Source organism: Sabethes cyaneus, chromosome 1, assembly GCF_943734655.1.
Source record: "Sabethes cyaneus chromosome 1, idSabCyanKW18_F2, whole genome shotgun sequence".
NCBI classification, from domain to species: Eukaryota; Metazoa; Arthropoda; class Insecta; order Diptera; family Culicidae; genus Sabethes; species Sabethes cyaneus.
In genome coordinates this window covers 142,212,963-142,237,085 of record NC_071353.1, presented here as the reverse complement: position 1 = coordinate 142,237,085, position 24,123 = coordinate 142,212,963, and the positions used below count along the sequence as shown (strand labels likewise).

General features: G+C 46.3%; 1 protein-coding gene across 3 annotated transcripts; it reads left to right on the top strand.

Annotated features, from left to right (window-relative positions):
- Positions 1-24,059, top strand: LOC128745259 (transmembrane protein 41 homolog). 3 transcript variants are annotated; one of them, XM_053842486.1, is made up of 5 exons: positions 17,361-17,379; positions 17,482-17,532; positions 17,614-17,932; positions 18,001-18,129; positions 18,195-24,059. In XM_053842486.1, exons 3-5 carry the CDS (start codon positions 17,658-17,660, stop codon positions 18,700-18,702), a joined length of 912 nt encoding a protein of 303 aa, XP_053698461.1. In that variant the 5' UTR covers positions 17,361-17,379; positions 17,482-17,532; positions 17,614-17,657; the 3' UTR covers positions 18,703-24,059. The 3 variants fall into 3 exon arrangements, with proteins under 3 accessions (XP_053698301.1, XP_053698378.1, XP_053698461.1); XM_053842326.1 differs by lacking the exons at positions 17,361-17,379; positions 17,482-17,532 and adding an exon at positions 1-982; XM_053842403.1 differs by lacking the exons at positions 17,361-17,379; positions 17,482-17,532 and adding an exon at positions 16,575-16,763.
- Positions 24,060-24,123: the final 64 nt, after the last annotated feature.

Here is a 24,123-nt window from a genome sequence, read left to right as displayed (position 1 = left end):
GATTGGGTTGGTTCGTCGTCGTCAAATTGACTCGCAGTTTCGCAGTTAGTTTTAGCATATTGCAGTAGAATTTTGCTAGTTACTCAACCATTGCAGTTGTACTTTGGGAACCGCGTTCCGCAAGTATTACATTTGCTGTTGAAAGTGTGCAAAAAGTGTAAACAACGGCGGAGAAATCGTTAAATGTCTAGCGTTTGATCGGTCATTTCTGATAGATTTTATGTGCCATTTGCAACAGCACCAGAGCAGCAGTTAGTTTAAGGCTGGTTGGTTAGAGTACCGCGAGTACTAGCTCTTTTTTCTGCTGTACGTGATTGCTTAATATCTCGTTGGCGTACTTGATTACGAGCAACGATTCGAAGCATTGAAACCATCGGGTAATTTAGTTTGATTCGATAAGTGTATAAAAGTGGTATTTTCAACTACAAACGTAAGAACAAAGAACGGTTACAACAGCAGCATCACCGTGTGTCACATTTTAGCAGCGGAATCGATATCGTGCGGGAATTTGTGGTCAGCGGAGGCACGGAAACGGAGTGCGGAGTGCTGTGCTGTGCGCGGTTAACAAAACAAAAATATCGCATCGTACGATACACGATCAGAGCGAGAAGGCTTAGATAAAGGTGCTCACGGCAGACAAAGAGACCATACGCCTAGCACACGCAGATTTTGCGCGAGTGCTGTTTTTTTCTGTGTCGTTCGTACAACTATTTGCTTCGACAGCAGTTCTCCGCGTGATCCGGAAGCTGCTATTACATACCCACTGACTACTGCTAGGCGGACAAGGGTCGCGTGGTTGACGAAAAAAAAACAAGCAAAACTGTTTGGCGTTTGGCACAACTATTGCGCGTGGAAACTTGCCCGTGAGGTCCCCAGCACCAATCGAGAGCGAGAGAGATAGGAAGGAAGCCCTATAGGGAAACTCATTGAGGTGCAATGGATACGGTTGAGACGGCGAACCACTTTGTGGCCTTCGGAGAAGGTAAGATCTGCGAGCTTGTGTTCTCGTAAATCTGATAATGAATTTAATGATAATTAAGATGGTTAGATGTTTGCTAATTAGATGGGCTGATAACTTTTACACCGGGTAATCATATCATTTAATGGGTATTATATGAGCAATTCCGTACGATAGTGCTCAGTGACGTTAATACTCGGAGTTTATGTACGTGGTTTATTAGGACAAAGATTAAATCGTCTTCTAATGGCTGTTGAGTTTCAACTATTCAAGCAAACGGTTTTGTTTGCGTTTATATCTTATTAATCTTATTCATATTGCAAAGTTAATTAAGTTGAGAGAAAGTTCAGCTTCCCTTTTTTTTAGAGTTTATTATAACACAATTATGTTTATGTGCCATAAATTTATTTCGTTTGATAATGAGAATGATATTTAATCAAGTAGTCACCGTCATTTTTCATAAGCTTTCTACCTCGATCTGCATCGTCATGAAGCTTACTTAAAATGACATCGCCGAGCTTTTTTAAAAAAAAACAAACCTATACTCCGCCTTACATGCTAATGAATCTAAATGGTATGCAATTGGAGCATTATCTCCAAGGCCTAGAAAATTTGTATTGTGTTAGACTGCTCATGGAGACTGATTTATAGTTACCTAACTAATTTTTGTTAATGCAATGGGAGGCGGAGATCTATTTTTATAGCACCAGTGTTTATTTACCTGGCACCATGGAAACGCATATGCTTTTGCAGACCACCTAACCGTAAACAACTTTGTTGATTCCCAAGTGGCAATATTCATCAAGTTTTAATCAAGGTATGCAGTATTTGAATGTAAAGCATTCGTCTGCTAAGTAGTCTTTTAATGGATTTTTTACGTTTCCATTAGCTAGCATGGAGCTTAAAGTTCAAAAACAGACACTGATGAAACCTGCAAGCTAGGGGGGATATGCGTATCTACCGGAATAAAATTAATAGAGTAATTTAATCGTGAAAAATGCTATCGTTGCCCTACGACGAATGTTAGAATCTCGGCTGGGCGGCACTGCTAGACAGAGTCAGAAGGATCGTTGGCTCTAGCCCCGTAATTGTCCTGTACTCTAACAGCATGCGAACTCTGTCCACAGAGAAGGATCAAGTCTTTGGAAGAAGTTTAGGCCCAAGGCTTTGCTGTGCTTACATTGCTATCGCAGTTTGTACTTTCATTTTAGGCTTGGTTATGTAAATAAAACCATTGAAAGTTTTCTAATCAATGACAACACGCAATAAAAGCTATTGCACAAGACCGCTCACTCAAACGGAGAACGGGAGAAGGTACTTTTAAAAAAGACGACGGTACATTCACTTCTGTTCGTTCTGTTGCCAACTTAAATTTTAACCGTGCCCTAGGATGTTCTCGAAGGAACTTTTGAGGGTCTGAGAGTACAAAGGAGGTCACTCCCCAAAAGCATTCAGATCTATCGATTTATTCTATCAAAATTATGGAAACAGCGTACTATTAAATGAAGCCTTTATAATGATTAGATATCCATTATCTGGAAAAGCCAGCTTTTTACACATTTAACATGGTATGCTCACACAAAGTAAAAACCTTCAGAGCCAGGTGTGTTGGTCAATCACGGTAACTGGTAACTGCAGCTAAAGGTTGTCCATAAGGGGAGAAGCTTCATCACCTCTGCTTTGATCATTTCTAGTTGATAACCACTTCTCTGCGCGAGTACCCTTTGTATGGCACCAATCTAATGCAATGTTAACCAGCAAATTCAATAGGCCGTCGCCTTGCTTCAAACAAAACGTCACAAACGCATTCAAACCTAACGTCACAAACGAGTCTAATGTCTCACCGGCTATTCTGACGCTTGACTTTGATCCATGAAGGGTAGCACGGATGAGCCCAATCAGTTTGTTTTAAACCATGTTCAAACTTAATTCGCCACAGCTCATTTCGTTTAACTGAATTGTACACCGCCTTGAACCTTAAATAAATAGTGAGTCTGCAAAGTCTGCACTATTCTACCGTACATCAAAATGTTGTTTCTAACGCCTGACCACCTCCAATTACTAGGTTTTCCTTCTTTTCGGCGCATATAACAGGAGTTGAAACGGTCCGTTTCCTAATTCCGTTGATCGTTTTGAAAACGTTGAACAAACGGACGAGAATTTTGCTTACTACGGAGGTAGTGGTCTAAGTCGACGCTTGGTCTCCGGAAGGACCACCGTACATCTCCGACATTCGAAAATTACCGACCATCAACCAGAACTTGGTCGATCTAACAGTAGGCCTCTTCATCATAGTGTTTCCAGCAATGCTTCCAAATGTTCCGTCGTGTGAAATAGGTTCTACAAAAAGCCATTTGCCTGGCTGCAGCGAAGTTGATTAGCATCAGGTAGTGCTCTGTCTAACCGGAAGTACCGAAACTGGTAATACCGACCAATTTTTGGATACTGAAATATCGGTTTTGGAAAGGCAAAAACCAGTATTTTCTGTATTTTCTAATATCCTAGTTTTTTAAACTCCTTTAAAACGTTGCGTTGAAAATGTGTCTGCTCGTGCATCGAAAAAGAACTAAGTTTGATAGAAGATTGTAAAACTCATAGAAAAACAACTTAGTGTTAATGCTGAAGAGATTCTTCGATTACTAGCAATGAAAAAAGTGAAACTGTGGGTCAAACATCCGTTTGACGAACATAAGAGCATCTTTGCTGTAAAAATTTTTCATTGTATTGTAAATTTATTTTTGAACAACTTGATATTCAAAGCCACCAAAGCTCTCAAACAACGAATTCAGGAAACAAGATCAGAATACGGGGATCTTTGCGCTTTTTGAGCATTCTTACCATTAAAGATCTGTCAGGAAAGACTTTGGAATATTTTTCAAGTCTTTTGGGCGATACTTTTTTTAAACAAGCAGATGAAATCTCCAACCCACTCTTATATGCAGATAGTAAGATTGATAACAAAGAAGAGAAGATATCTGTGAACGATGACGAAGAGAATGATGCTAGAGTGTTCCGGTTTGGGGATGGAGGCAAAATTCGCGACTGTAGGAACCCGGAGTTATTATTATAGAGCTAGCTATAATAGAACTCATCCTTCACGCCATCGAGTTTATCATTCTTCCATGCGTGCACATTTCTCAAGTTGCAATTAAGGGAATTGCCCTTAATCCTCAGCACGCATAGACGCTACATTCCGTTATCGAAACTTGACCTTGTTTTTATACGACAGACTTCACAGCCAGCTGTTAGAGTGCAGGACGATTGCAGAGCCAGTTGCTACGATCCTATTGAGTCTAACAGTCTCTCCCAGTCGAGATTCGACCATACGACAAGTGGCTTATTAGGCCAGCGTCTTACCGCGAAGCCACCTGGGAGGGCCATCACACTTCCGGAATAGCTGCAACCTTGAGCTTCATCTTTTGCAGCTCTTTTGCCAAGATACCCGCGCGTATCGGTCCACGTAGGGTCCTGACTTTCCAAGTAGCGAATTTTCAATAATCGTCCTTTTTCGTTCGCCAGAATCCATACCGATTATTTCGTTGTGGGTCGTTTCCTAATTTGCTCGTCTTCGTAGCAGGATAAGTGTTTTAAGCATGCCGCCTTACTAGGGCTGCGATGCCTAATCGCAGGTGTGACAGGTCTGTCGTCTTGGGTACAGCTGGGGAGACACAGGGTTTCATCGGTTTCATAAGTCAGCCGCCCGCTCCGGATCAGTCGCTGGTATACGCCGCCCCTAACGCGGGATAGTGACCCGCATGACTCTAGAGTTAAAGGGTCATAAATATAAATAAATAAAATAAAATAAATAACGCGGGATACAACCGCGTGCCTGGTAGTAAGGTGCCTTACTAGGCCCGCTAGGTTTTCAAAACTTGCCCGCAGCCAGCTGTTGATTAGACTGATTTATTAGACCAGCATCATACCTCGAGGCCAACTGGGAGGCTTGGCCGGTTAAGGCCCTAACTCAGCGAGGTTAAGGCGCCGAACAAAGTCGCATTCGACTTTGCGCGACTCCGAATAGCCATTACGATGGGAGCGGGAACTCTTATCCCTACCTCCACGCGGTACCGGCCGGGACGCAACTGGGCCTAGGGTCAACCAAATACCAGTCTTTGGTTGCACCCTCAGTTGTGTGCTAACAGGGAAAGGGGGGCACTTTGTGCCTGAGGGTAGCGTGGCGTAGTGGTGTAAAGAGGCGAGCGGGGCTCAACTCCTATAAGCCAGCTGCGGGCGCCGTAGTGTTTGCGGTTAGCGTGGCGCAGTGGCGTAAAGAGGCGAGCGGAGCTCAATTCCTATAAGCCAGCTGCGGACGTAGTAGCGTCCTGTTAGAGCTCAGGACTTTAAGCAAAAAAGCCAGGTCAGGAGTGCCATGGGCACATTAGGATCGGTTCCAGGAAGATCCTAATTACGGTGTACTGGACGGGCGGGAATAATCGTTTGGATTTGGCGCTACAGGGCTGACGGCTGTGCTATTCTACTACCTTATGTAAGGAAGGGTGATACCTTCCCGAAACGGCGAGTAGGCTAATGGTACAGCTGCCTTCCGTCCCGTTAAAACCGTGGCTGGTCTCTAGGTACGTTCAAAGCTCGTCACTCACGTCAAAGTGCGGTGGTGTAGGCTCAGATGATACATTCCTGACTAACGCCGATCGGATGCTGACATCCCTGCCCCCATGAAGGGTAGGGGGGAGTGTCCCTAGCCATGGCCTCCCTGCTTGCATAGATCACCATGGGATCGTTAAGGCGACTACACAATTACGAGTGGAGATAGCGGCCTAGAGTTGGGACCCTTTCGAATGGAAAAATTTTTAAATTTCAAAGAGGGATCGAATACGGGTGCTACTAGTGGCAAAGATGATATCTTTGCCAAAAGTAGTAAGTTGGCTAGGTCACCAACAGCAAAGACAGGTAGCCCCCCGTTATCGGGGGCGCGACCCAAGAAGGGAAGCCCGCCGAAGTCGGGGGCACAGCCCATACAGGGAAGCCCCCCGAAAACGGGAGCGATACCGAAGAGGAAGTTGACACCACCTAGGACTAACACCCCAGTTAGAACGCCGGTGGCCATCGCTGCCAGCTCAGCCAAGAAGGCGAGCGACAGCGGTAGGCAAATGTCAACGGAGGACATGGTGCACCCTCCTGAGGGCGAAGTCGGGCTTCCTCCAGCCAGTAGCAAGCTGGAGGAAGCCAAAAAGTTGGTGGACGAGTTGTACTCGTTCATCAACTCTAGGTCAAATGTCCACCTCGACATTAAAAAGCTGGCGGTGAGCCTCCGCTCTACCGTCATAGCTGCCGAGGTGGAGAGGCAAGAGCTTCTGCAGCGATGCGAAATCGCCGAAGCTCAGGTCATAGCCGCTAAGGCTGTGGCCATGCCTAGTCAGGCGCGTACGCCGCTTGCCAAGCGTAAGGCGGCTACGCCCGACCATGGACCAACGCTGGTGGCCAAGAGGCAGCGGACTTCGGCTCGCGCCTCTACCAGCGAACGTGCGGGGGCGGTCCCGGATGGTGCTTCCGGGACCGGGGAAGAGGATTGGCAGGTGGTTAGGCGTAAACCGCCTAAACCGCCGAGGCCGAAACCGAGCGAGGCTGCGGCTGCAAAGCCAAAGCCAAGGCGCGTCCATAAGGGCGACGCCTTAGTAGTGAAGCTGACAGGCAAGCTGTCGTATGCTGATCTACTGCGCAAGGTTCGTGTGGACCCCAAGTTGCAGGAGCTTGGGGCCAACGTTGTAAAGACCCGCCGAACCCAGGCAGGGGATATGCTTTTCGAACTTAGAAAGGACCCAACGGTCCAGAGTTCGAATTACCAGGAACTGGTTGAGCAGTCCCTGGGCGAAGCGGGCCAGGTCAAGGCGCTGTCGCAGCGTGTTCTGGTCGAGTGTAAAAACCTCGACGAGATTACGACGACAGTTGACCTGAGTGAGGCTATGCGGGATCAGCTTAAGGTTGATGTGGCACCCGCAGACATCCGCTTGCGGAAGGCATATGGAGATATGCAAACCGCGACTTTAAACGTGCCAGAGGCAATCGCCAACAAGATGTTGGCGTCTGGCAAAATTAAGGTAGGATGGTCAGTGTGTACACTGGTGTCGAAACGGCGTATCGAACGCTGTTTCAGGTGTATGGGCTTTGGCCATCGGGCGGCCAAGTGTAAGGCCCCCGATCGGTCCAAGCTGTGCAGGCGGTGCGGCGAAGATGGCCACTTCGCCAGGGGATGTAGCAAACCCCCCAGGTGCATGCTCTGCACAGTCGATGCGGGAAATAAGCATGCCACAGGTGGTCCACTATGTGCGGCTTATAGGCGGGCATTGCAACGATAAGGGTGCAGGTTATACAGATTAACCTAAACCACTGTGAAACGGCACAGGAGTTGCTTTGGCAAACGGCAGCCGAGACGGGGTGCGATATTGCCATTATCGCGGATCCCTACCGGGTCCCCCGTGGAGGCGCTAACTGGGTTATCGATAAGGGTCGGATGGCAGCGATCGCTGTGATGGGTAGATACCCGATCCAGGAGGTGGTGTCGTCCGACCAAGAGGGGTTCGTGATCGCGGTGGTCGATGGCGTCTGCATCTGTAGCTGCTACGCTCCACCTAGGTGGTCGCCGGAGCAGTTTGACCGGATGCTGGACGTGCTCACCGACGAACTCACGGGCCGCAAGCCCGTTGTCATTGGAGGAGACTTCAATGCTTGGGCTGTCGAATGGGGTAGCAGGTGCACTACTCCGAGGGGACAAAGCTTGTTGGAAGCTCTGTCCAAGCTAGATGTAAGTCTGGCTAACGTGGGATCCGTCAGTACCTTTTGTAGGGGGGTACAACAATCGATCATCGACATCACCTTCTGCAGCCCAACGTTGCTTGACAACATGGGCTGGAGGGTGTCAGATGAGTACACGCATAGTGACCACCAAGCTATACGGTACACGATTGAACGACGGGCGCTACGGCCACGCGGGGCGAAGTCGACAGGGAGGAGGTGGAAAGTGAAGGCCTTCGACAAAGACCTGTTCGTTGAAGCACTCAGTGCAGAGAGCACCCGCTCGAACCTGAGTGCTCGTGAGCTGACCAACGTCCTAGTACGGGCATGTGATACCACTATGCCCAGGACGGGGCAGCCAATGAACGGTCGTCGCTCGGTATACTGGTGGAGTGATACCATTGCCCAGCTCCGTTCCAGGTGCCACAGAGCGAGAAGGCTAGCGCAGAGGGCCCGGACCGATGCAGATGCTGAAGCTCGGGGAGTTGATCTTAGAGCGGCAAGGTCGGCGCTTAAGAAAGAGGTTAGGCGTAGCAAGAAATCCTGTTTCCAGGAGCTATGTCGCGATGCGGATTCAAACCCCTGGGGTGGTGCATACCAGGTGGTAATGAAAAAGATGAAGGGTACATCTGCGCCGCAGGAAACCTGCCCCCAAAAGCTGAAAGTCATCGTGGAAGGGCTCTTTCCGCAACACGATCCAGTTTGGTGGCCTCCGACCCCGTACGGTCAATCGAATGATGTCCTCACTCCGGTCACGAATGAGGAACTCATCGTAATTGCCAGGGGTTTGAAATCGAAGAAAGCGCCCGGTCCTGACGGGATTCCGAACGAGGCACTCAAAGCGGCGATCCAAGCGTATCCCGATATGTTTAGAGAGACGCTTCAGAGTTGCCTAGAGGTATGCGAATTTCCAGACAAATGGAAAGTCCAAAGATTGGTACTGCTGCCAAAGCCGGGGAAACCGCCTGGGGATCCCTCGTCGTACAGGCCAATTTGCCTATTGGACACGCTAGGCAAATTGCTAGAGCGGGTAATCCTAAACAGGCTGACGCCTGTAGTGGAAAGTGATGTTGGACTGGCAAACACGCAGTTTGGCTTCCGTAAGGGGAAGTCCACTGTAGATGCCATAAAGTCCGTAGTGGAGAGGGCCGAGAAGCCTATGAAACGGAAAAGGCGCGGCGACAGGTATTGTGCTATAGTCACAATCGATGTCAAAAACGCCTTTAACAGCGCTAACTGGGGTGCAATTGCGTTAGCGCTGCATAGGATGGGGGTACCGGATCATCTATGCAGGTTGCTTAAGAGTTACTTCGAGAACCGGACGCTAGTGTACGACACGGCGGATGGGGCGAAGAGGTACAAAGTGACAGCGGGTGTTCCACAGGGTTCGATTCTCGGCCCCACGCTTTGGAATGCCATGTACGATGGGGTGCTGAGGCTTGAACTACCCACTGGGGTCGATATTACTGGCTTCGCCGATGATATCGTCCTTACGGTGGTAGGCGAGTTTCTAGAAGAGGTGGAAATGCTGGCATCAGACGCCATAAGCATAATAGAGGGTTGGATGGCGGGCGTCAATCTGCGATTGGCCCACCATAAGACGGAAGCTGTGATGGTCAGCAACCGAAAGTCGGCCATAGAGGCAAAAATAATCGTGGGGGGACAGGTGATTGTCTCCAAACGAAGTGTGAAGTACCTGGGTGTCATGACAGACAACAGGCTGAACTTCACCAGTCATGTGGATTATGCTTGTGGTAAAGCGTCAACGGCGGTCACTGCTCTGTCTAAGATCATGCCGAACGGCTACGGTCCTAGCAGCAGTAAGAGACGCCTGATGGCCAGCGTTGCCATGTCGGTGCTACGATACGGTGCACCGGCGTGGGCCCCGGCTTTGGAGAGTAAGCGCAATCAGGCATGCCTGAACAAGGTGTTCAGGCTGTTAGCATTGCGCGTTGCGTGCGGCTACCGTACCATATCGTTGGATGCGATTGGGGTTATTGCAGCCATGATTCCAATATGCATACTCCTAGGTGAGGATATCGAGTGCCATAGGCAGAGGAACGTCAGGGGCGCTAGGGACAGAGTTAGGCTGGACTCTATTAGGCGTTGGCAGGCGGAATGGGATCGCACCGACCATGGTAGGTGGACCCATAGGCTGATCCAGAACATATCGTCCTGGATCGGCAGAGGTCATGGTGAGGTAAACTTTTTCCTTACCCAGTTCCTGTCGGGTCATGGATGCTTTAAGAAGTATCTACATACGCGCGGGCGGGCAGATTCACCCTTTTGCCCCGTTTGCACGGTAGCCGAGGAAACGGCGGAGCATGTGATCTTTCACTGCCCGCGGTTTACGTCCACTCGGCAGGTGATGCTTGCGGTCGTTGGAGAAGACACCAACGCCGACAACATCGTGCAGAGAATGTGCGCTGAGCAGCGTGCATGGGGTGCCGTCGATAGGGCGGTAACCGCGGTGATAACGGAGTTGCAACGGCTAGAACGTTTGCAACGACAGGGCCGACATAGCTTGCTAGGGTCAGTAACGGGCTGATTGGGCAGCCCAGGCCCTAGGTAAAGGGTAGTGGCGGTATGAAAAGGCAAGGGTGTTGTGTGGACCCACACACGCAACGGTTAAGTCGGAGTGCTCCGGCACGTCCTCCCTCCTGAAGTAAAACCTAACGGTAGTTCCGGGAGGGGTTCAGGAACGGGCAGCAGGAGAGTTTTTAGTAGGTAGGCGCATGTTGGCACCATGTGAATCCTATTCGGCACCGCGAAGGTGCTGTCTATGAAGATTTTCTCCCTGCATAAACAATACAAAAAAAAAAAACTGGGAGGCTTACTGGGGACACAAAACTGACGTTTAATTTGCACCGTACACCAATCATCTCTAAAGCATCTCGACAACTTGTATTTATCTCCAAGATTGAAAGAAACTTTAAGGACGCCCATTGCCTTAAATCGTTACATTGTGCCCTAATTCGTCTGTTTCTGGCAAATTGTAATCTGGTTTGGTTCCTGTCGTTTGGTTATGGCATCGACAGCAACCGGGTAATCCTTCTAAAATCGCTACGCATTGGTGTTCTTCACATGCTGCGCAATACTCGGGGAGCAGCTGGTCCCGAACGCCATTACCTGAAAGACGTACATGCCAGGTTCTGCTTCAGCTTCCTCCTGCCAGAAAAATCGTTGACAATGTTGGTCCTCGGGCAGCATTAGAATCTGGTGGAACATTTCTCTAATGTCTCCGCATACCGCTACTTTATACTCTCGGAAACCGATAAGAATGGACTGGAGCGACGCGAGCTGGTCAGGGTCTTTTGGGAGGACAGAGTTGAGGGAAATATTATGGGCTGTGGCTGCAGCGTCCCACACTAGCCGAATCTTGGCCGGTTTGTTCGCATTTACTACCGCGAATATCGGAAGGTACCACACCTTTCAATGTGGCTCAAGGAGCTCCTCTGAGGATAACTTTCTGACTTAACCTTTGCTGATGTGTTTCTGCATTTTAGGCTTGAGTGCCTCTGCTAAACCCGGGTCTTTGTTCATCCTGTTTTGAAGGCATTTCCAATGACGGAGGGCCATTGCCTTACTGTCTGGAAGACGGACATTCTCGCACTTCCATAAAAGACCGCTCTTGTAGCAATTTTCCCTAAGGACTGTGAGTGACTCCAATAATGTCTGGGCTCGTTTTCCTCTTGCGAGAGCAGAAGCTTGCACGATTTCACGATTCCGAGGCTATCTAGCATAAAGTATGACTTCATCGCCTTGTGGAGACTCCTGTCGTGCTCGTGGTTGCATTCACACGTTTGTACACTATGATGATTCAAGTACCCCGCCGCCTCTTTCTTACCAGTACAGTTATCGTGCATCATCCAACCTAAGCGGGTTTTCACGGTGATCGGTTCGTTTTGCTTCCCCTCTCGACTCTTAATTGCGTATCCAAGTTTTGCGTTGTCCAAGCCAATCAGGATCCGTGGACTGATGGCTTGGTATGCTTCAAGTGGTATTCCAGCAAGATGTGGATACTTCTTCCGCATCTCAGACAACACTAACATTTGCGGGCGGATTTGAAGGTAGGACATTGTGTACACTCCACGCAGTTCATATTTCTTTGAGCCTTGTGTACCGGATATCTGCAGATTCTACTTTGCGGGTTCCACCGGTCCACTTCAACCACAAAGACTTTCTCGGGCCTTCAACGCCTAGCTCGTTTGTTAAGTCTTGATCCATTATCATTTGCTTGGATCCGTCATCGATGAACGCGTAAGTCTGTACTGTATTTTTTGGTCCATAAAGGACGACTGGTACAATGCGGAATAAAACAGCGGACTGACCCTGGTGAACCTGATCTGATGCACTCATTTGAGATTGAGAGGGCGATGTCGTTGAAGGATACGATGTCGATGATGTCGGATTCTGGTTTTTCTCCGGATTGTGGAGTAGTGGATGATGTAAGAACGTGCATTCGTCCGTACCGCACTTCTTCTGTCGCTTGCAGGAACCGTTGTGCTCTCGAAGGCACTCTCGACAAAGCTTGTATTCTTTCACTGTCGCCCATTTTGAGTTATAACTTAATCCTGCGAAAGTGCTGCAATTTTCTACCATCGAACAATCTCCTTTGCACACTATGCACATGGAAGTTCAGAAACTCATCTTTCTTGAAACGCCGAGTTCGTTGATCCCTTCCGATGTCCCCAACGACAGTGCTTGCATCTTCCGCTACTGTATACAACCTTAGTCCTAATCTTAGTGATGACGGCAATCGTTCCACTAGCCACTGCTCCATTTTCGGTGGAGCCATACTTCTGATCTTCTTAACGATCGAATGTTCGATGGCCTCCAGACGACCGTAGAGCATCTTCAGTGTACACAATACGTCTACTACGTTCGACGGATGGAGTAGCTCGAACCTTACCGCTTCCAGCTCTTTCCCCTTTAGGCATTTGCGCAGCCTTAGCATATTTTCCTCGTCCGTGAATCCGCGCATCTGCGTAGATGAATTGAACATGGAATAGAATAAAGGCCACTCTTCTAATGATCCATTGAACTTGGGGAGATCCTTGGACACCTCCTGAAGAGCTGCAATTTGACTCCGGTTTAGAATACAAACTGTTTCCTGGTGGGTTGTAGTTTGAAGGTCCGATCCCGGACGTCCCGATCGCAGCGCAGTCGAACGCTGACCCAACCCTCCAACGTGCCTAGATTCATCGAAGGGACGAAAGACGCCCTGGCGTGGCTATTCGATGAAGCTGTATTAAATGCAGGTGCATGCGAAACCCTCACTCCGGATCTTGGTTCTCGAACATCTTGATAACATTGCTGATTGCAACCATTCGGTATCATCGCTGGTCTGACCGTTGCCACATCGTCGATACGTGGAGTGTAACTCTCCGACTGTTCTGATTTTCTGACGACTGAATTTCTGATAACAGCTGAATCTGCGGATCGGCCTCAGTAAATCGCGTTTGCGCAACACTCAGGGAATGGGAACCGTGCAGGGTACGATCGTACTACGACTACCTTGATTAAACTCATCTTCTCATCTTCTACTAATCCGGAATCTTCACCGTGGCGTTTGGTATCTATTAACCACTGCCCGATCTTGGATACGTTGTCTTCGACGTTGTCAGCTTCCGTAGAAGTATCACTGCCGTGAGCCTTCAATAACTGGTATTTCTTTTGGAGAAACCGCTTCTCCAACTCGAACTCCTCCTCAAGCTTCTTTAGTTCGAGTGCCTTAATCCTTTTAGCTTCACTGTTCCTAGAGCTAGCCTTGCTCTTTGAACGTAATGATAACGTCTTCTTTGGGGGTGGATTTGGTCTCTGCTGCTCGGTCGACGCATTGTTAGTATCAGTCGGAGGGACGCGTGCCTACAGTTACAGTTCGGACAGACCCAGCTGACATTCGCGATGTCTTCCGAAACGTGCACTCATTACTCATTACTCGATCGCAACCATCACACTGCACCATTTCTACGTTATCGCTCTTCACACAACTGACACTGGCAATCCCGATTTCTACGAACGTCGCGAACTGGATTGCGCCTGACTTCGATCGCGGTACTGGCCGCGCTTTTGCCATAATTGAAAGTCCCTTTCGTAGTAGTCTTAGTTTGCAGAAGATTTTAGATAGATTAAGTAGATTAAGATTAATTTTAGGTAGATTTAAGAAATCGCCGCTAACATCCGCACACTGATCTAGCACAGGTTTGTTTTTATTCTCCTCTATTGTACGTCAAGATCGGACAGACGAGTCCTCATTGCCCTTCGATCGCGGGACAGTCCCTTGCCTGCTGACTGGTGTGGTTGATCCCCAGTCAGTGGCGTAGATTGGAGATGGGTGCAGTCGCTTATCATTTCGACGGGGCGCAATTAACAGTTCCCGAGACAACTTACTTGGATCATACGGATTGAACGCGTACAAAGATGATTTATCTAACTTACTTTGTGTCATCTTCTTTAGCGAAATCCAGAAAATTTGTCGCCTTACAGAGATAGATTGCATCCACTTGATCTCGACACACTGGAACACAGACACACTGCAACAGACGGTAGTTGTAGCTAAAATCATAAACGGTGAATTACCTATTTGGAAACAGACCGAAAATACCCTCCTGTATAAAATAAATTATGCTGGTCACTGCCGCCTACAAGGTGCTCTCCCAGATTTTGTTGCCTCGTTTATCCACAATCATATTTCCATCGATTTCGAGGCAGCATACGATACATTCGAGCACGAACACCTGTAGCTGATAATGCACCGGTACGGTTTTCCGGACAAACTGACGCGGCTGATCAAAGCTACTCTGGAGCGAGTGATGTGCTACATGCGCATTTCGGGAACAGTTCTCGAGTCCTTTCGAATCGCGCAGAGGGTTACGGCAAGGAGATGGACTGTCCCGTATGTTATTCAATATCGCTATTGGAGGTGTGAGCCGCCGAGCGGGCATCGAAACGAGACGAACGATCTTCAGCAAGAGTAGCCAACTCCTAGCGTTTGCAGTCGACCTTGGTATCATTATTAAAAACCTTGGGACAGCGGAGGCAATCTACGCCAGGCTAAAAACGGAGGCTAAGAGGATAGGGTTACACATTAATGCGTCGAAAACTAAATATATGGATGAAAGAGGATTCAAAAAAGCAACGTTTGTCTCCCACGGACAGTGACTATAGACGGCGATGAACTGGAAGTGGTTGATGAGTTCGTATATTTGGGATTTCTGGTCACCGCCGACAACGATACGAGTAAGGAGATCCAACGACGCATTTAAGCTGGAAATCGAACTTACTTTTCCCTCCGCAAGACGCTTCAATCAAGAAGCGTACGCCGCCGCACAAAGCTGACGATGTACAAAACGCTAATCAGATCGGTAGTCCTCTACGGACTTGAGACAGTAACCTTGCTTACGGAAGACATACGTGGACTTGCCGTCTTTGAACGAAAGGTGTTGCGGAGGTTTTGGCGGAGTACAATCGGATAGCGGAAAGTGACGTTGGCGTATCCAGGAGTCACCCCGGCTCTCGGTTGGTAAAGTAGTATCATTACCACCTGAAGGCTAAGCATATACCTAGGAGAAAAAATTTGAAGGAAGCACAACAAACGAGTCTACAATTTTTGAGTCGGTGTGGAAAAAGAAATAGATTTTAACTTATGCTGCAACGAATAAGTCGAATAAGCGACAAAGTTCATGGATGATGGACGACACGTTATGTCCACTGATCCTACTGATTATTTGCTTGAGGGTAAGATAAGGACATGCAGTTTCGTCTTGTTGGTATAAAAACAAATGAAGAAGCTTTAGCTTTAACTTTTTCTGTCATTGAAACAGATACGACACATGCGGAGGATTCGGATGACGTCAATCCATCAGGTATAGAAGAAGAAAATAATGGAAAACAGAAAAAGAACAGCTCAACATCAAACGGGAAAACCCAAACACAGGTATTCCCGCCTGATAAACCCTCCCTTAAAGCAAAAGAGTTCAACGAAATGCCACAGTATTCTCATCATGCCTCTGGAGAAGCTTTGCTAATATTTCGGGTCGGGTGAGGTCGTTAAAAGTCACTGAATAAAATACAAACAAACAAGCCACATTCCAGGATTAGTAAAGCAGCTTATTGAAAGTGAGTTTCTGTCAGAAGAAAGCTGTTAGTCAACTACCCATCCGAAGACATGATTGCAGTCCACCTGAAATGGACATTATTTCTACCACAGAGGTAGCGCATCATTAGAAAATTCCTCAGCCTCGTGCCACAGCATTTCGACGAAGAAAAGTGAAGACTCCTTTATCAGTATACCTGCACACATATTCGACGCCATATTAAATGGTCCCTCATTAGGAAAGAGCGATCAACACTGCCATACTTATAGTTGTTCAAAGGTACTTCGAATTACCCCTTCACGATTATAATCGAGCACCTCCAAACACTTTTCAAAACGATTATTGACAAACATTAGATCCCCTCTATTAATGCACGTCACGAATAAATAACGCACGCAGAGAGCGACCGCGCTCCGCTGAACTGCTCGATGCATTCATTAGAAGCCACAGGCAAGCGTGTCCAATCGCTATCGGATGACCTTGAGAATTCATTGTTAAATTGGTGCCGGTGGTGTATTATTTATACTCTACCCACTGAGGCGAGCTCGAGCACAGGAAGTTTCCGCTTCAGCGATGACGAATCATACGGTGGTCCTGAAATCGAAATCGATCGGGCTCTGCAGCTGCTGCAGAGCCACACGGGGCGGTCACTGACTTGAGACAGAGACATCGACTGACTGTCATCGATGGAGTCGACTGCCTGCCTGCCAGGCAGGCATGTAGAGAGTACAGTAGAGCAGATAGACGCCGCCTGTCTGTGCTTAGCCACGCAGTGCAGTGCAGTATTGATAGAGTGTGCTGATCCGCGAACGCGGATTGTTGTTGATAGGTGACGAAAACAGCAAACAAAATAAAAAAGGCAAAACACGGTCGTCCGTCGGTGGTGCAGCGGCGAACAGCGGAATCAGCAAGATCACGTTACTATTTTGTGCTTGCGGATGCTCGTTTTCGGTGAAGTAAGTGTCGGGTCGGATAATCGGAACGCCAACCGTCGCTGTTGATTGCAATTCTTCTAGGAAGCTACTTTGTAGCTTAAAAAGGTTGCAGCTAAATATAAAAGTGCTACGAAGATTGCCGATGGGTAGAGCGACATTTTTGTGTGAACTGTTGAAAGTGAAACTGCACACAAAGCAGACAACATTTTCTCTGCCATTTTCAGTTCGGTGTCCGTTAAGCAACCTTGGCCTTTTTCGCCAATTAGCCATGCAACGAAATGTTAGTTTTCATTAATACAATCTTCCAATGCCACCCCATCAGGGGCTGTTCTAGCGTACATGTGCTTTACACGGTACGTGTGCCCGCTGGGTGCTCGTAAAATAACACGTCATCCATTCAGCATGTAGAACAAACAGAACTGTACTAAACTGTCGTGTGCAGCACCTGATAAACGCAAACCCGTCCCACATACTAGGGGCTTTACTGATCGATCAGCCATGGCATGGCAGGCAAACATGAAATGTGTTTAGCTTGGCTCAGCACGACCAGCGAGCGCGTGCGAGCGAAGAAATCCCCGCCGATAACAAACGAAACTGCAACTGAACGAACGCTTCTTTCTTCTACTAGAAGCGCTAAGTCAGTAGTCGTTTCAGTCATTTCCTCAACTCGATGTCGGTCAGCTGACTGCTGTGAACGGTTGACCCCGTTCCACGAGTTTGCTTATCATTTCTATTCCAGGAGAGCCCGTGATATGCGTTATCAGCTCCGCCGTTCGTTCGAACTGCATTCGTAATTGTCATACATATTTACGGAAGCCAATCTGTTTGGAATTTCTAATCTCTAATCAATTTGGTTTCTTTTTAATTGCAGCTTCTAGCGAAAAAGACTTGAAAACGCCTCTTTTGAGCAAAACAATGACGTCAACACCTTCCCAGCCTAGCAGCCCGCCGCCGGCGGCGGCAGCAATATCGAACGGACAACTACGATATGCGACAAACGCAAATAACAATCTTACCCGCAAACAGTCGGAATGCAACGGAAAAGCTTCCGTCGGCAGCAGCACCAGCGACGATTGTGAAGTAGACGAAGAACGTTCCGCCCGCCAATCGTTAATCATTCTTGCTGCCATCTTTTTCACCAGTTTGTTTGCGATGATCTACGTATATGCCATGTTCCCGAAGCTGGAAGAGTGCGGTTCCCTAACAGAATTAATTACGTTTCGTTCCACTAACTATCTTCAACTTACCTTTTTTTTAGATCCGAGAAGCAATACATTAAGGTTCCCTTTGATATTGAGGATGCCAAGCAGTTGGGCCGTGTGCTGGACCGGTACAAAGATCTGTACTACCTTGAGGTCATGTTTGGCGTTATTCTAGTTTACATATTGTAAGTATAATAGCGTTTGGCACCTTCTCAACAGGCATTTACCAACTAGAATATTTCAATTTTAGCCTTCAAACATTCGCCATTCCCGGATCGCTATTTCTATCGATCCTAAGCGGCTTTCTGTACAATTTCCCGGTCGCTCTGACGCTGGTATGTTTCTGTTCGGCCTTGGGAGCTACCCTGTGCTACCTGCTGTCCCAGCTGGTTGGTCGTCGTGTTGTGAAGCACTACTTTCCGGAGAAGGCACGTGTGTGGTCTCACCAGGTGGACAAACACCGGGAAGACCTGCTCAGCTACATGCTGTTCCTGCGGATGACACCGTTTCTGCCCAATTGGTTCATCAATCTGGTGGCTCCGGTGATCGGAGTGCCGTTGTACCCGTTCGCGCTCGGGACATTCCTCGGCGTTGCGCCGCCTTCCTTCATTGCCATTCAGGCGGGCAAAACGCTGTACAAAATGACCAGCTCGAGCGATGCCTTCAGTTGGGGTTCGATCACGATGCTGGCCGTGTTTTCGGTCTTTTCGCTCGTTCCGGTTATATTCAAGCGATACTTTAAGGCCAAAATCGACTAAACGCTAAGCACAGCACAGGTGAGTTTGTTTTACCGCAAGCAAAACTGGTTAAGTCACGTAAAAAAGTAGAGAGCGAAAGCCAAAAGTGAGCCCCCATCCCCACCCCTCCTCCTATTGGTTGGGCAGCTGGCTTAAACAACAACAACAACAACAATTCGGAAGTATAATTGAGGAATAGTATAATTTTAGCCAAAGATGTGTATAAAAAGCTACAGCAGCCGATTAGTGTCCAATTGCCTAGTGTAATATGTCTAGCTGTGTTCGACCGGAATAAGTCGATTGGCAGAGAAATGGCCTTTCGGTGTAAAAATCGGTCGGTTTAATGATAGTTAGTTTAGGCTGATGTTGCGCCTCCGGGAAAAATTCTACTTATAATTTGTTTTGAATAGTTAATATTCACAAACTCTGAGGAAAGTGTTTTTTACGATATTTTGGGGTCGTTCGAAAATGTTTAATGAGTGTACAAACATAGTGCGTTGTTCTTCACTAAACCCCAATTTTTTCGTGTTCTGTACAAACATGGTCGCTCTGGTAACTATGCAACTATTAATATGTATTGGGATTAGATCCAAGTAACCTTTGAGTAGACGAACATACAGAGCAGCTTCAAATTTAATTTATTCAATTGAGAGAACTCAAAATTCTGAAAAAATGTTAATTTTTTCGAAGCTTGTGATTCGCTTGTTCCAGTGATTTCAGCGGAACAAAATCGATTAATAAATAAATAGGTATTTTCTTGGGTTATAATTTAGCACGTGTCAGTAAACTGTACCATTCTTTCAGCAGAAAAAAATCCAACCAATTAAGGACTAATTTCTCATAAAAAGCTCTGAAAAGCCGGAAAAGAAGGTTGTGGATTTTACCACGACGTCGTCCAGTCAAGTCAACGCAGGTATTTTCGTTTCGTTTGGTTCTGTTATGACTATGACCGGAAGAATGTGCCAATTTGCTGGGCTCGAGAATTTTGTGGTTCCGTTCCCTATGAGTAGCTGTAGGGGGATCCGGGGCAAGACGAGTACCCTTAACTGAGTTTTAATTTTTGTTTTGTTGCAAAAAGCTTGACTTTTCTTTATCTATCCGGTGCTGAACGGTTGTTTCATTATAGGTACCTCTTACCTACCCATGCAACTTTTATTTAAAATATTTTCAATAAATTAAAAAAAATTTAATAAGGAAATACCTAGTCGTTTCTTCACCGGTCTGAAACGGCTTTTTTTTGATACGACGTGTTACGTCGTCCTGCCCCCTAGGATACTTCTATCTCAGAACGTAGCAGAAGCATTGCTATGTTGCTGTATAAGCCCCCTATTTATCCCCCATAGCCGGCTCTGGTCTGTGTGTGTGCCACGAACCAATTTAGCCGAAGGAGATGCTGGGCTCGGCTCGAATGACTCGCCTATATTCTGTTCATTTCGAACCCAATAGGTTGTATGAATAAAACAGTTTGCTTTGCCTTTCCCGTGTAAATCTCATGGGAGAGTTTGCTCTAACTCTTGTTCATACGGCCTAAAATATGCGTACGTGATGGAGGCCTTATAGTTCTGCTTTACAAGCCTATTGATAACTTTTTTAAACGATCAAACCTATAAACTACTCAAATACCCTTAAGAGAGAGAGGGTTAAATGGCTTTTTACACAAAACTTACCGCGGAATGCCATAGTTTCGACGCCTCTTCTAACGAAATATCCTTCTTCATGCAACGCGTGAAGGGTACCTCGGAGATACAGGACTTCAGCAGGCAACGCAATCCGTAGAAAGCCCGATCTGCAGTTACGATTTGTCGTTTACTTTGCGACTCGTTACTATCCTACTAAGATATTTGAATTCCTCCACTACTTCATATCTTTCCCCGTCCAGGTCCACCTCGGCACCAACGGGTTTCACGAGTCCCACGTTCTCTACCAGCAACCCTGTACTTCGTTTTGGCTGTGTTAATAATAAGTCCCAATCTCGCTGCTTCCTGTTTAAAAGGCCTAAAGGCCGTTTTCACTGGTCTACGGTTGATTCCGATGCTATCGACGTCATCTGCAAAAGCAAGAAACTTATAGTTCCATTCCTTTCCACGTTAGCTCTTCGTATTGCACCTTCCAAGGCAATGTTAAACAGCAGGTTAGAAAGTACATTGGCGTTGTTTCAGTCCATCCAACGGCACGAAAACGGCTGAAGTTTCATCCGTTATTCGGACACATGATTTCAACCCATCTTACGTCGCACGAATCAGCTTAACTAGTTTCGTCAGAAAACCATGTTCTAGCATTATCTGCCACAATTTGTTTCGTTTGACTGAATCGTACGCCAACTTGTACTCTAAAACTTTCTGGTATTCGCGAAACTGTGCTGACGTGGTTTCAAGGCTATTTGGAAAGTCGCGTACAAGTAACGAGGTACAGGGTTCCTCAGGGTATTGTGCTTGGACCGTTGCTGTTTATTTTTCATATGAATGATGTGAAACGAATTTTGGAGAGGGCGGAAGTTAACCTTGCTAACAATGCGCAGATCGGAAATTCTTCCGTAGAACCTGCTTTCCACGTCTGTTCGGAAACACACCTGAAGGCATCCAAATGGGGACTCCAGCTCTCAGATCGACTATTCCTTGATTGATAGTCGACACTTTTCGGATGTTATCGATGTAACGGTTTTTTCAGGAACCAAAAATCGTCCCTGCCTGTTTCGATGAAACGACGAGCATTTCAATGTGATGAGCAATGGATTGAATAACTTCTTTGAATGGTTGAAGTGGGAAAAAAGTTAGGTCGAACGTTGCTAAAATAAAAAAGTATGGTCATTACTAAACGGCTGCAGAATGACAGGGACGTAGAACAGTGCGAATTGACGGAGAAGTGATTCAGTAAGTACAGGTTCTGAAATATCTTGGAGTGATGATTGACGAAAAATTAAATTTCAATGAGCACATTAATTATACGATCCATAAGGCTGCTCGAATGTTTGGTGTGCTGTGTAGAATCAATCTACTCTGTCTGTCATTGACAAAATAATAGAAAAGCTTATCGTTAGTCGGATTATAAACTTCATCGATCACTATGGCCTCATTTACAAACTTCACTATGGATTCAGCCAAGGCATAAGCACACTGTCAGCCTCCACTAACCTAGCAGAGAGTATCTATGACTCTTTGGACAATCGAAAAATAGTAGGATCCCGGTTTATTGACTTAAAAAAGGTTTTTGATACCATAGATCATGGACTGCTAGTTGATAAACTGGAAGCTTATGGAATTAGAGGAGTCGCAAAATCACTCATTAAAAGCAACCTCACAAATAGAAGCCAGTTCGTGTCTGTTGAAGACTGTAAAAAGCCACCGTTGGGAACGGTTCCTACGAGTGTGCCCCAAGGTAGTAATCTGGGGTCAATATTGTTCCTAATATTCATCAACGATATAGCCAAGCTGAACTTCCATGGAAAATTGCGTCTCTTTGCCGATGATACAATTGTTTTCTACCAAGGAAATGATTGTGCTATAATACAGCTTCATATCAAACAAGGTCTTCTACTTCTCAGCGAATTCTTTGCAAGCAACCTGCGAAAGATGAATCTACCAAAAACCAAATATACCTATGTAAATTTGTTCGCCCCGTCGATGTCTCCCAGATTAAAGTCCAATAGTAGTCGATGGTCAAATTATCGAGGAAGTACAGGATTTCCGATTTCTTAGTCCAACGTTAGATAACAAAATAAACCAAATGAATATTTGGTTGCCATTTGGGAACTTGCCAGTAAGTCATTATCACGAGAAATCTGTGCGAGTGTATCCCGGTGGGCGATGAATTGAGCTCGGAATAAAATTAAGTGACGAAACAGACGATGAGCTCAAACCAATATAGCTGCCGAATTATATTCGTTTGAATATACATTGGGAATCTGGAACAGGAAAACACCCAAATTCGGCTTGTTTCACTTCACTGATGAGCTGTTGTTGACTGGAAGAGTGTGGGACAAAACTGGAAGGGTATCAAACGGTGACGATGTTGCGTGTACTTGCCGTTCGATAACGGGTTGGAAGACCCCCTCTCAGATAAAGTCGTCCCAACCCAATCGAAGCACCGTACGAGGTTTTTTAAAGGTACAGTTCTGCATAGCAGATCCTTGTCCGACCCGATCCGGGTAGTTGGCAGTGTGAGCTAAGGACGTACACGATCGCCTTGGCTAGGACTGCGTCAAAGCGATGACGAAATTGCGAGATATATGAAGATCTAATCAGAAAAGTCCTCACTTTTTTGCTCTCTAGAAGCTCCACCTGAATGACATTCAGCACGGTACGATCACTTTGCTACGAGATTGATTGACGTGACACTAACACAAAATATTTCGGCTGGTGGCACAAAGCCTTTGAGAGATGCGTTGGGTTTTTGATATAACTTCCATGCTTCTTATAAGCGATACCGTGGACGTTCTCCGCTGTCCTGCTGATGGCCCTTTTAATGGTGTTTCCAGAATCTGCGAGGGGCTATCACTCAGCTCTGCCTGATTTGGCAAATTATCGCATTTCCGAAAGACTGCGGGTGAATAGCGGTGGCTTTGGGTGTGGTTAGATGGAAGGTGAAAGAAAAAAAATCGAATCAATCAAAGCAATTATTTAAACTAAATACAAAGACCCTTTTCCCCGGAAGCGCAACATCCAATCGGCAAAGTCAGTCTATTAGTTGTGTAAGTAGGTAACCGATGTCGCATTTTTATATAAAACAACCAGAAAAGCAAGCAAGGAATTGGTGGAATGTTTTTAATCGTTCACGTGTTAACGTTCAACAAAATTTTGTAACGTATTCGAACTATAAACAAAATATACTATAGATAAACGCCTCCTCTTTAAGTAGTGTTAGATAAAAGTATTATTTGTCAACCGAATAATATAATAGAATGTGACGACATGGAAAGAGGTGTGGAGCGATAAGTGCGAGAAAAAAAAACAGGAATAAAGCAAACTGACCAATAGACCTTAACCGCAAAATGAGCATTTTAAAGGGTTTTGCAAGCAAAAATATCCAGCACCTAAACGCTTTAAACGAACATTATCGCTGGGTACAGTAAATTTTCGAATAGTTGCAGCTTCAGTTTTAAATCATATGCTAGATTGTAGATAATTCACACTGCGATATGAAATACGAGTAAACAAAAAACAAACAAATAGCTAAGAGAAAAAAAACAACAAATTCCAGCAGCAAGCAAATTGATTGGATGAAGTGTTTAGAATAGGACAATCGGTGACAGAAGAACTGCCGATTCGTCGCATCTGAATGTAGTCAAATGTAAAAAAAAACACAAAACGATTACGAATAGCTTATTATGTATGTGCAAATAAATAGGCAAAACATAATGAAATTAAACCTAACAAAATAATACAGAATACAGATTCGTCCGTTCGGTAGAGATGTATCACCTGATTCGTATTATAGAAGAGAAGG